Source organism: Bubalus kerabau, chromosome 4 (assembly GCF_029407905.1).
Source record: "Bubalus kerabau isolate K-KA32 ecotype Philippines breed swamp buffalo chromosome 4, PCC_UOA_SB_1v2, whole genome shotgun sequence".
Lineage (NCBI taxonomy): Eukaryota > Metazoa > Chordata > Mammalia > Artiodactyla > Bovidae > Bubalus > Bubalus kerabau.
This window is the reverse complement of record NC_073627.1, coordinates 45,859,653-45,874,817: the sequence shown is the minus strand read 5'-3', so window position 1 is coordinate 45,874,817 and position 15,165 is coordinate 45,859,653. Positions and strand designations below refer to the sequence as shown.

The window sequence follows — 15,165 nt, the reverse complement described above, 5'->3', positions numbered from 1 at the left end:
AAGAAGACATCTATCAGGCACCTAGCACATGCCCGGTGTTTCTGTGCATCAGCCATGGTTCAGGTGAGAAAACCGGGGCTCAGAGGGGTTAAGCAATTTGACAAGACTGCAGGACTAGGATTTGAACAAGATCTGCTTTCAGCACAGCAAGGAAGGTACAGGAATGTTAAATACGCTTGGCGATGGCAGGATCCATCACTTAGCATTGCAGCAGCCTCTCAGGCTGAGCTCTGCACGCCGTGGGAACAGGAATAAGCCGGGCTGGTGGCATCAGAAGTTGGACTTGAGCTGAGGGTTGCAGGGACCACAGCACACTAGACCACTGACCACTATCTATTGAGGCACCAGGGGCCTGTGCCATCCTGGAAACGGGGCATAGCCTCCTCCCCGCTCCAAGCACAGGGAGCTTTCCAAAGAGGCTACATGTGGGAAGATTTTACAGAAAGGGAGAGGAGAGAGATTTGCAAGAAAATTGCTAAAGGGAAACACATGTGAAAATGAAAACTCGGGCAAAGTGGGAGGAGGAGGAGGGAAGGAAGGAAAAGATGTGTTCAAGGATTATACACTGAGTCAAGAAGCTGGGGAATGAAGGCCAGCCTCCCTCTGTTCCCTCCCTTGGGAAGGCCAGGGACCCACTTGCTGCCTTCATGTTCCCTTTCAACCCAGGCGGAAGGAAGCAGTGTGACCTTAGACGGCCAGTACCCAGCAAGAGAGGAACAGCGAAAGCCACACTGTCAGCCACAGCATACAATCCTGATGGCTGTGGAGCCATGACCCACAACTGGTAGAGGAAGAACCCGAGGCTCAGAGAGGTCGCACTACTTCCCAAGATCACACAGCTTCTGAGCTATAAAGCTGGAAACTGAGTCCAGGTCTGCCCGGTTTCCAAGCTCATTCCCTTGAACCACATCAGAATGTCATGTCATAAATCCTCCCACCACTATAACGTGGCTCTGCTTCCTTCCTTCAAGAAACTGGGCACTGATAAGTCCTCTACAGCCTACCTAGTTTCTGTGTTTCATTAAATCCAAGATGCCTTTGATTTCAAGATGCACCGTTATTTCAAGTATGCCAAGATGGCACTGTCAAATTATAACACACCAACAAATGTATGACACAGCAATTTGACATGTTAAAACGTGGGAAAAAAAGCATGTCTTAGAATCTATAAAATATAGCATGGGTATTAGAGGGGAAAGGGACTCAGCCATTCCTTGGCTGTGTGTATACTCATTGAAGGGCAGGTGACAACGCCATGCATGCATGTGTGTGTACACACACACACACACACACACACACACACACACACTCTCTGTACTGTGAGCTCCTTCTCTGCTAATAACTTGTGCAGATAATCACACAACAATGTACTGGCCAGACCTGCCTTGTCAATGAGGACCCTCATTTTGCCAGAAGGCCACCAATTCAAGGTTACTCAACACTGTCAGCCAGAGCTTGTCCTCATCACCACCCACCTGGCCAGCTGGCCTGGCCAGCTTTGCCTCAGGAGTGCTGCAGACCTCCGAGTAGCCAAGCTGGAGGGACAGGCAGTTCTGCTCCTTGGAAAACTCCTGAGGGCAATGACTCGATGTGGCCAGGTGGCTGCACAGCCCACACCTTTCCATCCAGCCCCTCTCTCAGTCTCCCGGGGCCTGCAACCAGCCAGAGCCGCAATGCTTCAATAAGGCGGGGACTGCATGGCAGCGGCAGGCGGGCAGCCCAGGTCTAAGCTGGCTTTTCCAGCTGATCACAGGTGGACAGACAGGCAGGCCCTGGCTGGAGGTGAAGGGCAGCGGCGCAGACCCCCTCTCCTGGGTAGAAAAAGCCCTGCAGATCAGGCAGGCAGCCTCTGGGAGGAAGGGCCAGGCCCAGCCCCACACCAAGCCCCGGAGGAGATGGCTGGCATCTGGGAACACGCTCTGCATCTCATTCACAGACTGCCTCTGGGCAGGCGGCAGTCACTTCATCCAACCTCAGAGTCGGCATCTGCAAAGGCCATGTTGGCTTATTTAAAAGCACAGAAGGACTTCCCTGGTGGTCCAGTGGTTAAGCTTCTGCCAGTCAATGTAGGGGACACAGGTTCGATCCCTGGTCCGGGAAGACTCCACATGCCCATGCACCACAACTCCTGAAAAGCTGCAGGCTCGAAAGCCCATGTTCCGCCATGAGGGAAGCCAGTGCAGTGAGAAGCCCGCGTACCCAACTAGAGAGTAGCCCCCACTCTCTGCAACTAGAGAAAAGCCCCCACAGCAATGAAGACCCAGCACAGCCCTACATAAATACATTAAAAAAAAATCTAAGTTATCTACAAGAAGTGAAAATATTTAAAGATTAAAAAAAAAAAACCCAGAGGCTAAGGAAGTACAATCTTGTTCCTCCCATAAAGGTCCTCGGGTAGTGTGGTTTTTTTTCCCACCACCTTCCTATTTCGAGGCTGCAAGAAGTTCTGTCAGGGACTTCCCAGGCGGTCTATTGGTTAAGATTCCGTGCTTCCAATGCACGGGGTGAGGGGTCACTCTCTGGTCAGGGAACAAAGATCCCACATGCCACAAGATGCAGCCAAAAAATAAAAATAAAAAGCAGTCCTGTTAGGTGGTATGGCTATCAGTCACAAGAATCAAACCAGCAGAACCTGAAGGAACTAAAAATAACAGTTGGCTCCTATGCCAAGCGTTGTTTTAAATGCTTCCCATATATTTACATATCTGATCCACATAACCACCTTAGAGGGAGGCAGGAGCATCATTCTCTTTTCCCACACAGGAAACTGAGGCACAGACAGGTTAAATAAGTTGCCTAGGATTCCACAAACAGCAACTGGCAGAGCCAGGACTTGAACCCAGAGAGCCCAACTCTGGAGCCCAGGCTCTCAGGGACCACACTGTGCTGGCCCTAGTTACCTAACCATCCACCAGGCGCCAACTGAGCAAGAGTCAGAACCCACTGTGGGCACTGCAGGTCACAGGAGCTCATGTTATCTGCATTACTACCCTATAAGGTGGATAGTATTATCACAGCCATTCTACAGGTGGGAAAACTGAGGCTCAGGAAGTCGAGATAGTGGTTGGTGGTATAGTCACTAAGTCGTCTCTGACTCTTTGCGACCCCGTGGCCTGTAGACTGCCAGGTTCCTCTGTCCAAGGGATTTCCCAGGCAAGAATACTGGAGTGGGTTGCCATTTCCTTCTCCAGGGGATCTTTCCGACCCAGGGATTGAACCTGTGGCTCCTGCACTGGCAGGTGGATTCTTTACCAACTGAGCCACCAGGGAAGCCCAGGAAGTTGAGGTAGCCTGCCCAAAGAACCACAACTTCACGCAGCAGAGCCAGGGATCTACATGCAGGTGTTTTCTGGCTGTAACACTTTTTTTTTTTTTCCTGCTTTAAGAAAATAGGCATTGGGTGCCTGAGCACTTGTGTTTTGAAGCAGATATTTCTCCCAGGAAAACAGGTGAGCAAGAAGAAGAAACTTGCTCCTATGTCTCTCCTATCCTAGGAGGTAGACTGAAGTCTGGGGCTGACGGAAGACTCCTCTCTGCTCTCTGGTCCACTGCAGACAGCACTGGCTACATGAAATGCACGTGGTCCCTTTGAATGGAAATCAGGCCTGCAGAGCGCAGGAGGGTGGGGGTGATAAAAGATGACTCAAGGGTGAGCTAGCTCCCACCCACTCTCCCACACAGCCATTCTGATTAGGCCTTCCTCTTTTCGATCCCTTAAGAGAGAAAAGCACCCATGAGCAGAGCTGCAGATATTAATAATAACTGCTATAGAGCTTTGTTTTTGTTTGACTCATGTTTACATTGCTGGGGAAGAACCCACTTGTCTGGAAAGACGAAGCAGGTTGAATAAATTAAAAACATGTCCAACAGTCGGGCAACTTCCCATTTTTTGAAAGAAGTCAAGAAGAGGGGTTAGAAAAGTCACTATTACTTGTACTGTCTGCCAGGAGGAGCTGTGTCAAGGTCACCGGGAGCCCACCTCCCCCAGACCTCCACGTGCCCCTGGGAGGATGCACTGTTTCTGGATACCCAGCGTCTCCTTCCACTTCACACACACATTCACCATCAGGGCCCTCGGCTACAAAGAGATGAGCCCAAGGCTGCTGCCCAGGTGCGTGAGAACCTCTGCTGGGCTCCCAAGGAGACTGGGGCACACAGGTGAGCTGCCACCTGGCCACGGGTAGAGGGAGTGAAGATAGCGCTAAGGGAAACCAGGGAGCTGGAGGAGGAGACGAGGAAGCTGAGCCCTGGGGGCCGCAGGGTGGGGGCCAGCCAGAGCGACGTCAAGTGTAGGCTGTCAGCTCTCTGAGGGTCTTGAGGGCTGCGCCTGCCGCACCCCTGGCAGCACCTGGCCCGTGGGGACAGGGGGACAGCCCCGACTGTGATCTACCGACTTAGACAGCGTTTATGGACACCATCTAGGTGGGTTTTGCTGGTATCGACTTGTGGAATGGAAACAACAGTCTGACAAGGACAGTTTCCATATTTACTCAGACAGGCTCATGTGACCCAGAGATGGCCACACCCCCACACCTCTCCCCAGGAACGCCTTCACGTCCAAACCCCTCGAGAGCAGGGGCCTGATGAGGACCGAGCACTGAAACGCATCTGTGCCGCAGCGTTCTCAGCTACACAGCTGCTCTCCTCCTGGCACCCCGGCTGGCCCCTGGCACAGCACACCTGCCCCTGTCTCTCTCCCCCCGATCTCGGTGGCCTCCCTCCAGGTCCGTGGGTGCACCTCGTCAGCCATGGTCCTTCCTCCAGGCCTCTGGGGTCAGAGGCCAGCTTCTCATGGAGGACTTCCCTCCCCACTCTCAAACACCTTTCTGCGCACTCCCCAGGACCCTGCTTTCTCTCTCGGCACCTCTCACGCTGCAGGCTTTCCCTGTTCGCCTGTTCTCTGCTGTCACAGTGCACTCCCTGAAGGCAGGGATTGTTGTTGGCTGGGTTCACTGTGTCCAGCATAGAACCTAACACGAATTAGATGCTCAACCATTGCTGAATGAAGGAATTGCCTATGCCGGGCAACACGCTTGGTGCAGGCTGGGAGAATAGGTATGGGGAAGGATCTGTGCCCTGGAGACCGCCTGGAGGAGGAGACCGTGTACCACAGCCCGGGGATGTGTTCACACAATGTCCAGACGCACACCAGGTGGGTCTGCCCGATCAGCACGCCTGTCCCTTGCTCAGCTGGCCGTGGGCAAGTTATCCAGCTGTGGGATCAGGCATGGTCCTGCACGGTCCTCCTCATTCAAGAGGCCAGTGACTTGATGCCATCAATGCCCAGTTGCTGGGTCAAGTCACAGAGGAAAACGTCCACCCCCAGGGATCCTGCAGAGCCAAGGCACCGTGCCCACTGCCCAGGCAGTAGACAATGCCAGAGATGCTTCCTCGTCCAAAGGCAATAAGCCTTGTGCTGGGGGCAGGGGGCGGTGGGGAACAGGGCACAGGGCTAGAGGGTGGGCTCCCTCTGCCCAGGCTGACCCCTGCCCCCTGTCTAAGGTCCTGAGTCCCTGAGGTGTCTACCTCCCAGAAATGCTCATCTGCTATTTTACTTTGAACCTCTCTCCACCTGCTCGCCTCTTCTCTATCTACACCTAAAATATAAAAGGCAAAGTGAGGGCTTCCCTGGTGACTCAGTGGTAAAGGATCTGTCTGCCAATGCAGGAGATGTAGGTTCGATCCCTGGTCCAGGAAGATCCCACATGCCACAGAGCCTGTGCACCATAACTACTGAACCTGTGCTCTAGAGCCCGTGCTCCGCAACAACGGAAGCCTCTGCACCAAGAAGCCCACACACCACAGCTAGAGAGCAGCCCCTGCCCTGTGCAACTAGGGAAGAGCCCGTGCAGCAACGAGGACCCAGCGCAGCCAACAAATAAAACTATTTTAAAAATAAATAAAAAGTGAAACTGTGAAGCCCCTTAAAGCTGAATCAGCTGTGAAACATCCCTTGGCATAAGAGCCACCTCAGAGGGAGGATTGGAGCCCTAGGAAAAGAAGTTTCTAGCCACCTTGGTGAGGAATGAGGAAGGTGCTGGAAGATGAGGGCTGAGAAGGCTCCAGGTGAGCAGCTGAAGAGAAAGCCCTGGCTGTGGGGGTAGCTGGTCCCTGCAGGAGGGGAAGGGGCTAGGAGGCCATGAAGGGGCCAGTGTGCTTTGGGGAGGGGCCTGAATGCTCTGAAGAGAGGCCAGGAGGGAGGGAGGGTGGAGAACAGGAGAATATTCACCAACCAGTTCTCCTGCTGAAGCCTAGTGCCTCCCCAGGGCAGGCTGCTTCAGGCACTCTGATTTCTTCTTTCTGCCCTCAGCTGAACGAAAGTCCTTTCCAAGGACTGGCTCCAGGCAGTCTCTCACTGGTCCTCCTCGGGGCAAAGGCCACGCCTCCTGCCTGCTTACCTGGTCTGGCTGGTCCTGTCCGTCCTCTAGGTACAGTCTTATCTCCTGCCTGCCTTAGTCATCTACCCCACCGTCTCCATCAAAGCCAGGGTCTCCAAATTACAGAGCTGTTTCCCAGTTGGCATCTGCCCGAGTTGTACTGCCTGCTACTTAAGAATCCCACAGGGGACACAGGCACCTGGGTGAAGTCACAGGGACCTTGGAAACAAGCCAGATCAACTCCTCCGTGAGAGCTGGGGTGGGGCAGGGTTGGGCAGGGAGCAATTCAACCCAGGATATCAGTCCCCCACCTCCCAACAGCCTTCAAACACCTGGAGGGGTGGAAAGTGTCCACATTTTATAGTCCCCAGGGCACATAATTGGCATTTCATGAATGTCAGCTGAGCAGGGTAAAGCCTGGGACAATCGTGGAGTAAGCTGGTGGCGAGTGGGTGGCAAGACCAGTGACTTGCCAGTCAAAATCAGTGACTCTAAGACTCCACCAAGGCTGGGCTAGATGGTTACAAAGAGAGAGAGATAAGAGAACCCTACTGCAGGGTTCTGAGGTGCACCAGCTGGGACCCTCTTCCCAGCCCTCACTGTAAATACATTTCACCAGGGAAAGGACCTGGGGGTTTCCCTTTCCAGGAGCCCCTGCGATGAGCACCAGGCTCCAGGAAGGGAGGACAGAGGTTTGGTGGATCACCAGGAACCAGCCCAGCGGGCTGCCACCCAAGCCCCACACGCTGAGTACCAGAGCCCAGCTCCCTCACCCTCCTTTGAGGAGGTGGCCTGTAAATCAGTCAAGGAACACAGGCATGTCCCTCAGGGCTGAAAAATGTGCCCCTCCAGCCATCTGTAGGAGAGCAGGGGAGAAGGGAACATGTGGAAAGAGGTACCCTGGAGGGTGTGCAAGGATGGGAAGAAATAAAGTCCGGGGCTGCGAAGGGTTCCTGCAGCTCTCACTCGGTTCTCCAAGTCTCTGCTCCGCCCAGACCTCAGAGACGCCTGTCGCCCACAAAACAGCGGCTGTGACAACTGCCACGACTACCGGGGCGGACCTGAGGGCTCTTGGGGCCCTGAGAGCTAGGAGCTGAGAGCCCGCGCACACGTCCGGCCTCCGCTGGGAAGGAGCAGGGCCCTGTGCCCAAACCCCAAACCAGGCTGGTCCTTCCTCCTGTCTGGCAGAGACCCTTGGAGATGAGGGAAGCCCGGGAACACGGTCCGTGCAGCCTGCGAGAGCTACGGGAAAACTTCGTCCGTGCACAGCCCGCTTTGGGACTCAGCAGGACCAAGGGCAGGGAGCTAGGGCAACACTGGCCCCGGAGGGGCAGGAGCCCTGGGAGCCGAGGTGCGGGGGCGGGGGATGTCTCAAGGGAGGCGTCCGGGCAAACAAACCTCCTTCCCAGTCCACTAGATCCCCCTCTAAACACTTTCTGAAACGGCGCCTAGGAGAGAACTGGTCGCCTCTCCTCGCGCCCCGGGGCTACCGCTGCCCACCCTCTCACCAGGGACCCGGAGAGGGTCGGGGGTGGCGACTTACACCCCTGCGGCCCAGCGCAGCCGGGCGCAGGTAACCGGACCTCCCCGGCCAGGGCGGACCCTCCCAGGGAAGGAGCCGGCGCCCGGACTGCGGGCGAAGTTCCGTGATCCGGCAACTTCCCCAGTCCCGGGCCCATGGGCCCGGCAAGGTGCGCGTCGTCGGGGCCCCAAGCTCCCCCCACCCCCAGCAGCTGCTTACCTGGACCCCGGGGGCAGGCGGGGTGCGCATCCCCGTCCGGCCGCGCGCGGGTCGGCGTGCTGCAGAGGAGAAACGGGCGGGAGCGGGTCGGCGGGGCGAACGGAGACTCAGCGCAGGAAACAGCCCGGTGCGCGCCGAGACTGCGTGCCGGGTTCGGCACCAGTTGACGGCGCCGACCCCGCCCCCACCCGCGCCCGTTGCTGGGAGACCCGCGTGGGCCGAAGGGTTCTTTGTATTAAAGCTGCCGTGACATCACGAGGCGCCCGGGCTCCGGGTTCGAAGGGGGCGGGACCTCGCGCCGGGGGCGGGGCGAGGGGAGAAGGAAGCGCGGCCTGGGAACCCGAGCCGCGGGGGGCGGGGTCCAGGTAACCCCGCCCATTAAGGTAGGGGCAGGTGGCGAGGGCAATGCCAGTTATTGGCCGCGCGGCCGCGAGGCGGGCCCGGGCCACGCCCCCTTCCCCGGGCCCCAGCGGGCGCCTCCGGAGGTGGAGCTCGCCGGGCCCTCCCGAGCCCGCGCCGCCAGGTTACTGCCGCCGGCGTTTAAGCGGCCGGGTCCCTGGGATTCCGTAGTTTGTAAATTCACGCGCCTCTCAGGCGGGCGCTGTGGCCGCCGCTACCCACTCCAAGCTACTCTGACTTTGCTGTCACTGCTTCCTGGTTCACGTTTGCGGACGCGAACTGAGACCTGCCGACAAGCCCCTACACCCGCCGTCAACGCCCACTGCCGCCACCACCACCAGCCTGAGTCTAGTGACTCCTAAATTGATTCTCATCCTGAATCCCACCCACAACTTTCCCGACCTTGTGGTGTAAAGTCAAAGCTGTCTTTTTAACCAGTATTGGAATACAAAGAACCAAGCAAGCGGCAACAAGAACTAAAAAAAAAACAATCAAAACAAGAAGGAAAGGACTTTCTGTTGGAGCTTAGTAAATATAACGAGTCAAAAATGTGCTCCCTCATAACTCTTCATTATGCTGCAGATTAAAAGACGGCAAACTGTAAACCAGCAAATTTTGCAAGTGTGGCTTCCCTTTGACTTGACGTTGCACTGTGTAACCAGGGGAGGGTTCAGAGCAGACTTACCCTCCTAATTGTCCGGTTCAAGCCCATGTGAAGCTATCTTGGCCATCCCTGAGTTCTCACTGACCAACGAGGTGGCGCTTTGGTATGGGTAGCACCCTTTGGTCCAACATCAATACACACACAGACACACACAGCTTTTCAGCCCCCTTATCTTTGGCTCTTTGCTCTCAGCTTCCTCTCGCCCCAATATCTCCCTTGTAAACAAATTTCCAGCTGCCTTTCTGTTTACCAGGGCCTGTCTCTTGAGGCAAAGCATTCTACTGAGGCTCCCAGACCTGCTGGGGACTCTCCAAAATGGACAGCATTAGCCAGAGGGCGGGGAGCCTTCTGGCCAGGGTTGCATGTGGGAGGAGGCTGGGGCAGTGTAGGTGGAAACTCAATCACAACTGGCCCTCTCCTCCCTGCTTATGCGCTCCAGTTCTGAGATCTACATGTGGAGGCCACAGACTGTTTCTCACTCTGGTTTCGTGTCCACCCCCACAGTCCTAACACTCAGGAGCACTGTGGTGTACCAGAAAGAGCAGTGGCTTTGGAATCAGACAGACCTCGGTTTGAATCCTTTTGGCCAGCTGCAAGTCTTAGGACAAGTTCTATGACATCTCAGACTCAGTGTGTTCATCTGTAAAATGGGACTGGCACTGTCTACTTCATGGGTTGTTTTGCACCCTGAGCCAGTGGGTACACTTGATTTTAGGCATTCATCAAAGGTGTGCTGCCTGAATGAGTCCATGCACCCTGGGCCTGCTCTGCCTTTTCAGCTCCACCCTGAGACCTTAGCTTAGCTCCCTCAGGTGAGGTTTTAGGGTGGCACTGAATCCTGGGGTTCTGTCTCAGTTTCTCCTCTTTCCTTCCAAGTCTCTTGTTGCCCCTTAAGGACTATGAGGTTCCAGAAGGCAGGTCACATGACAGGGTCACCCAGAACAGGGGAAGAGAAGCAGAAACCTAAGGTGATCTTGGCTTTCTCCCAGTCAAGGTTAGTGGAGAGTCAGCCTGGCAAGCCCCTCCTTGCCCTCACCAGGGGGAACCTGATGGACATGGTCCAGAGCTCCATGGAGGGGGTGATGCTACTGATCCCTCTCTATTTCTCCTGAAACTGGTGTGGTAGGGAGCATCTCCAGGTATTTGTCCTAAGAAGTAGAATGACAGAGAGCAGTATCACAATATGCTAGCATTGGACAAGCTGAGTTAAAGCCTGCCAGTTCTACAGTGTACCATGGGCAAGTCATGTAATAATTCAAAGCCTCAGTTTCCACCTCTAAAAAGTGGGAACAAGACCTTGCCTCTTCCAGTTGTGAGGTTTAAAATGCAATGATAGGAACTTCCCTGGTGGTCCAGTGGTTAAGACTCTAATTCCAATGCAGGGGGCCAGGCTTCCATCCCTGGTCAGGGAACTATGAATAGATTTCACATGCTGCCACTTAGAGTTCACAGGCCACAGTTAAAGACTGCGCATGCCGCAACAAAGATTGAAGATCCTGTGTGTCGCAACTAAGACTTGGTACAGCCAAATAAATAAATTAAATAAATACTATAAAATAAAACACTCATCCCTCATGTTATGGATGAGAAGACAGAGGCTCAGAGAAGGCTGGGAATTTGTCTAAAGTCACATGGCGAGATATCAGATGAGTAGAGACAGGGCTCTTGACTGCCAGTGCCAGACCCTCTCTTTCCTAGGGATGGGGTCAGACAGGCCCGAGGTGGGGAGCGGCAGGGAGGTGATGCCCTCACATGCTGCCCCGGCGCTGTGAATCTCCTAAGGGGTCCGACTTGTCTCTTCAGGAGAAATAACATTCTCATTAAAAACAGAAGCCTTCTCCCAGGGAATGTACCCAGGAGTAATTTTCAGACTGCGTCACTCTAATGGATTCTTCTTATGTCATGAAACTGATTCTGCCACCGTTGATAGGAGCACACTCCCATGACGCTGAATGCCAAAGCCAGAGAGAAGCAGATGGAATGTTGACAAGCAGGAGTTAATGGTCCTCCAGAAGCTGATGGGGGCAGAAAACACATGATCACCTGGGTGATCCAGGTGAGGAAAGAGATTAGTGAGTTCTCTCTGTACCATGGTTATCTACCCTTGTTAACTTTCCTTCTGCTGCACAGTGCAGGAGTTAGCTCAGCATCAGAGGGTGTGAAAAGAAAACATTTTGTACATGTTTGGGGCCATGCGGGAGGCCAGGCTAAGCAAGTAGGGCATCATCATGGTCCAGTGGTTAAGAATCCATCTTCCAGGGGCTTCCCTGGTGGCTCAATGGTAAAGGATCTGCCTGCCAATGCAGGAGACACAGGTTGGATCCCTGATCCAGGAAGATCCCACATGCCATGGAGCAACTAAGCCCGAGCACCATGACCACTTCACCTGTGCTCTAGAGCCTAGGAGCCGAAACTATTGAGCCCAAGAATCACAACTACTGAAGTCTGTGCTCCTAGAGCCTATGCTCCACAACAAGAGAAGCCACCGCAATGAGAAGCCCTCAAATTAGAAGGTAGCCCCAACTCACTGCAACTAGGGAAAAGCCCACACAGCCAGGCAGACTCAGCACAGCCAAAAATAAATTAATAAACATAAAAAACCAAAATAAAAACCAATGAGCATGATTATGTTTTTTTAAAAGAAAAGAATCCACCTTCCAATGCAAGGGGTGAGGGTTCAATCCCTGGCCAGGGAACTGAGATCCTACAAGCCCATAAATATTAAAAAACAAAAACAAAAACAGGAAAAGAGCTCTCTGAACATTACCTGGTGTTAACATTAGTCAAACAACCGATGCCAACCAACATGAGCCAAATGAACAAACAGAGAACAACATGAATCATACCAGAGTTGGGCAGGGGGCAAGCATCAGGTCTAGTAGTTCTCAGGCTGGGTTCCTTGAAACCCTCAGGGTTCTATGGAGACCTTGCAAAAGCGGGGTGAGGGTATGCTCTACATAAGCAATAGGAATAACTCCACTTCTATCTGCTTTCCATGAAGGCTTCCACAGGAAATTGCACGTGGACAAGGTGTGCCATGGCTTAGAAGGTGTTTCAAATCACTAGTGAAACCACTCATTTCCAAACAAGGAGACAAGTCCAGAGGTGAGAGATGGCTTCTCCTCTCACAGTTCACAGCAGAGCCGGGATTAGCACCAGGCCTCCTGACTCTCTGTCTAGGGCTCTCCAAGACGAATATCAGTCATCAACCAGGACTGTCAAACTGGTCAAACCTGGTCACACATTGGACTCTATTTCTGTCCAAACACCGTATCACCAGCTACTGCTCTCTGTGTGGGAAAAAACCCTGCACGCTGCTGTCTCAGACTTCACCCCTAGCACTTGTCTTCTCTTGATTCCAAAGTCATCACCCCAAGTATTAAACAAGTCTCAGCTTTCTGGGACTTCCCTGGCGGTCCAGTGGCTAAGCCTCTGTTCTTCCATTGCAGGGGGCACGGGTTCAATCCTGGGTTGGGGAAACTAAGATCCCACATGCTGCAGGGTGTGGCCAAAAACACACACACACAAAACAAAGTCTCAGCTTTCCATCCCAGGGGACAATTTCAACCTTTGATAACATCAGTACTGGCTTCAGAAAGAGAAACAGGTACTAAGGAAGTAGGAGGGATCATGGGATTACAGAGGCCTCTTAACCCCGAGGGAAAGACCTTCCCACTCCCCCACTGCTCCAGCGAGGGCCTGTCCAAGGGTCTGTGCTGCACAGGGAAGAAGGGGCACCCCGGACCACCCCTTGCTCTGGGAGCTGCGCTTCGGACAGCACATCACTTCCTACCCTACCTAGCCCAGGAACAGGTCTTGGACCAGGTGTGTGCCCCGGAAACATGAGCCCCCTTCTACTGGCAAATACCTCAGTGCTGGTGTCTGTCCTTTGGCTTGGATGCCTTAGCAATCTGCCCCAGGGTCTGCGGTCCTGTGTGATGTCTGGCTGGTATCTATGCAGTTGGGCTGGGACCAGGTCCTACGGACTCTGGACACGGGCTGAGTGTTAGAAGGCTAGGCTCTATTTTTGTCAACCTGTGCTCATGTAAACAATGGGTTTTCTTACTCAAGCAAACCCAGTAAGCAGGGAAAATGGTCAGAGAACCTGCCTTCCCTCTGACTCACCCAATCCTCTAAGAGGAGGTGGTGGCGAGTGAAGAGGAAATGGAACAAGGTCTTTGACTTGGACTGGGAGAGGTCAAGGAGGGAAAACTTCCCTGTCCTTTACTCTCTGTAAAGTCAGGTGACTGCAAACCCTTAAGAGCATAAACAACTCTCTTCTGTTTCAAATGCCTCCCCTGACCCTCCCTACCTCCTCCCAGACCTGGCAGCCCACGTCTCTGATTTTTAGGAGTGGGTAGTAAAGCCGCAGTTCCAAAATTGCGCAGCACACTGGACTCACTTGGGAGCTTAAAAAAGTCAGTGCCCAAGATTTCCCTGGTGCCGCAGTGGATAAGAATCTGTCTGCCAATGCAGGAGACACAGGTTGGATTCCTGGTCCAGGAAGATTCCACATGCCTTGGAGCTACTGATCCCGTGCTCAAGGGCCTGCCTGCTGCAGTTACTAAGCCTGCCGCAATTATTAAGTGTGTTGCGATCAGTGCTCCAAGAGCCTGTGCTTGGCAACAAGAGCAGCCACTACAGTGAGAGTCTGTGCACTCCAATGAGAGCAGCCCCACTCGCTGCAACTAGAGAAAGCCCGCACATAGCAACAAAGACCCAGCGCAGCCCCCAAAATTAAAAAAAAAAAAAAAAAGTCAATGCCCAGGTTATATCAGATAGCAACCGAATCCCAATGGCTTGGATGGGAGCTGGGAGTCAGCTGTTTTTAAAGATGCCCCAGGTGACTGCAATGTAACAAAGTTTGGGAACTACTTTGCCAAAGGCAAAGGAAAAAAGGAAAGATATAAACATCTGGATGCAGAGTTCCAAAGAATAGCAAGAAGAGATAAGAAAGCCTTCCTCAGCGATCAATGCAAAGAAATAGAGGAAAACAACAGAATGGGAAAGACTAGGGATCTCTTCAAGAAAATCAGAGATACCAAAAGAACATTTCATGCAAAGATGAGCTCGATAAAGGACAGAAATGGTATGGACCTAACAGAAGCAGAAGATATTAAGAAGAGATGGCAAGAATACACAGAAGAACTGTACAAAAAAGATCTTCCGACCCAGATAATCACGATGGTGTGATCACTGACGTAGAGCCAGACACCCTGGAATGTGAAGTCAAGTGGGCCTTAGAAAGCATCACTACGAACAAAGCTAGTGGAGGTGATGGAATTCCAGTTGAGCTATTCCAAATCCTGAAAGATGATGCTGTGAAAGTGCTGCACTCAATATGCCAGCAAATTTGGAAAAATCAGCAGTGGCCACAGGACTGGAAAAGGTCAGTTTTCATTCCAATCCCAAAGAAAGGCAATGCCAAAGAATGCTCAAACTACTGCACAATTGCACTCATCTCACACGCTAGTAAAGTAATGCTCAAAATTCTCCAAGCCAGGCTTCAGCAATATGTGAACCGTGAACTTCCTGATGTTCAAACTGGTTTTAGAAAAGGCAGAGGAAGCAGAGATCAAATTGCCAACATCCGCTGGATCATGGAAAAAGCAAGAGAGTTCCAGAAAAACATCTATTTCTGCTTTCTTGACTATGCCAAAGCCTTTGACTGTGTGGATCACAATAAACTGTGGAAAATTCTGAAAGAGATGGGAATACCAGACCACCTGATCTGCCTCTTGAGAAATTTGTATGCAGGTCAGGAAGCAAGAGTTAGAACTGGACATGGAACAACAGACTGGTTCCAAATAGGAAAAGGAGTTCGTCAAGGCTGTATATTGTCACCCTGTTTATTTAACTGATATGCAGAGTACATCATGAGAAACGCTGGACTGGAAGAAACACAAGCCGGAATCAAGATTGCCGGGAGAAATATCAATAACCTCAGATATGCAGATGACACCACCCTTATGGCAGAAAGTGAA

General features: G+C 52.9%; 1 protein-coding gene and 1 long non-coding RNA gene across 3 annotated transcripts in view; one reads left to right on the top strand and one right to left on the bottom strand.

Annotated features, from left to right (window-relative positions):
- The window catches only part of RAB11FIP4 (RAB11 family interacting protein 4), a 39,395-nt gene extending 31,072 nt beyond the window's left edge, over positions 1 to 8,323 (bottom strand). For both annotated transcript variants that reach the window (XM_055577193.1, XM_055577194.1), the window contains exon 1: positions 8,119 to 8,323. In XM_055577193.1, the coding sequence (XP_055433168.1) occupies positions 8,119 to 8,148 (30 nt within the window). In that variant the 5' untranslated portion in view covers positions 8,149 to 8,323. The remainder of the gene's footprint in view (positions 1 to 8,118) is intronic.
- Positions 3,385 to 6,030, top strand: LOC129649601 (uncharacterized). The gene is made up of 3 exons (XR_008713191.1): positions 3,385 to 4,158; positions 4,544 to 5,152; positions 5,668 to 6,030. It is a non-coding gene; the product is annotated as an uncharacterized LOC129649601 (long non-coding RNA).
- Positions 8,324 to 15,165: the final 6,842 nt, after the last annotated feature.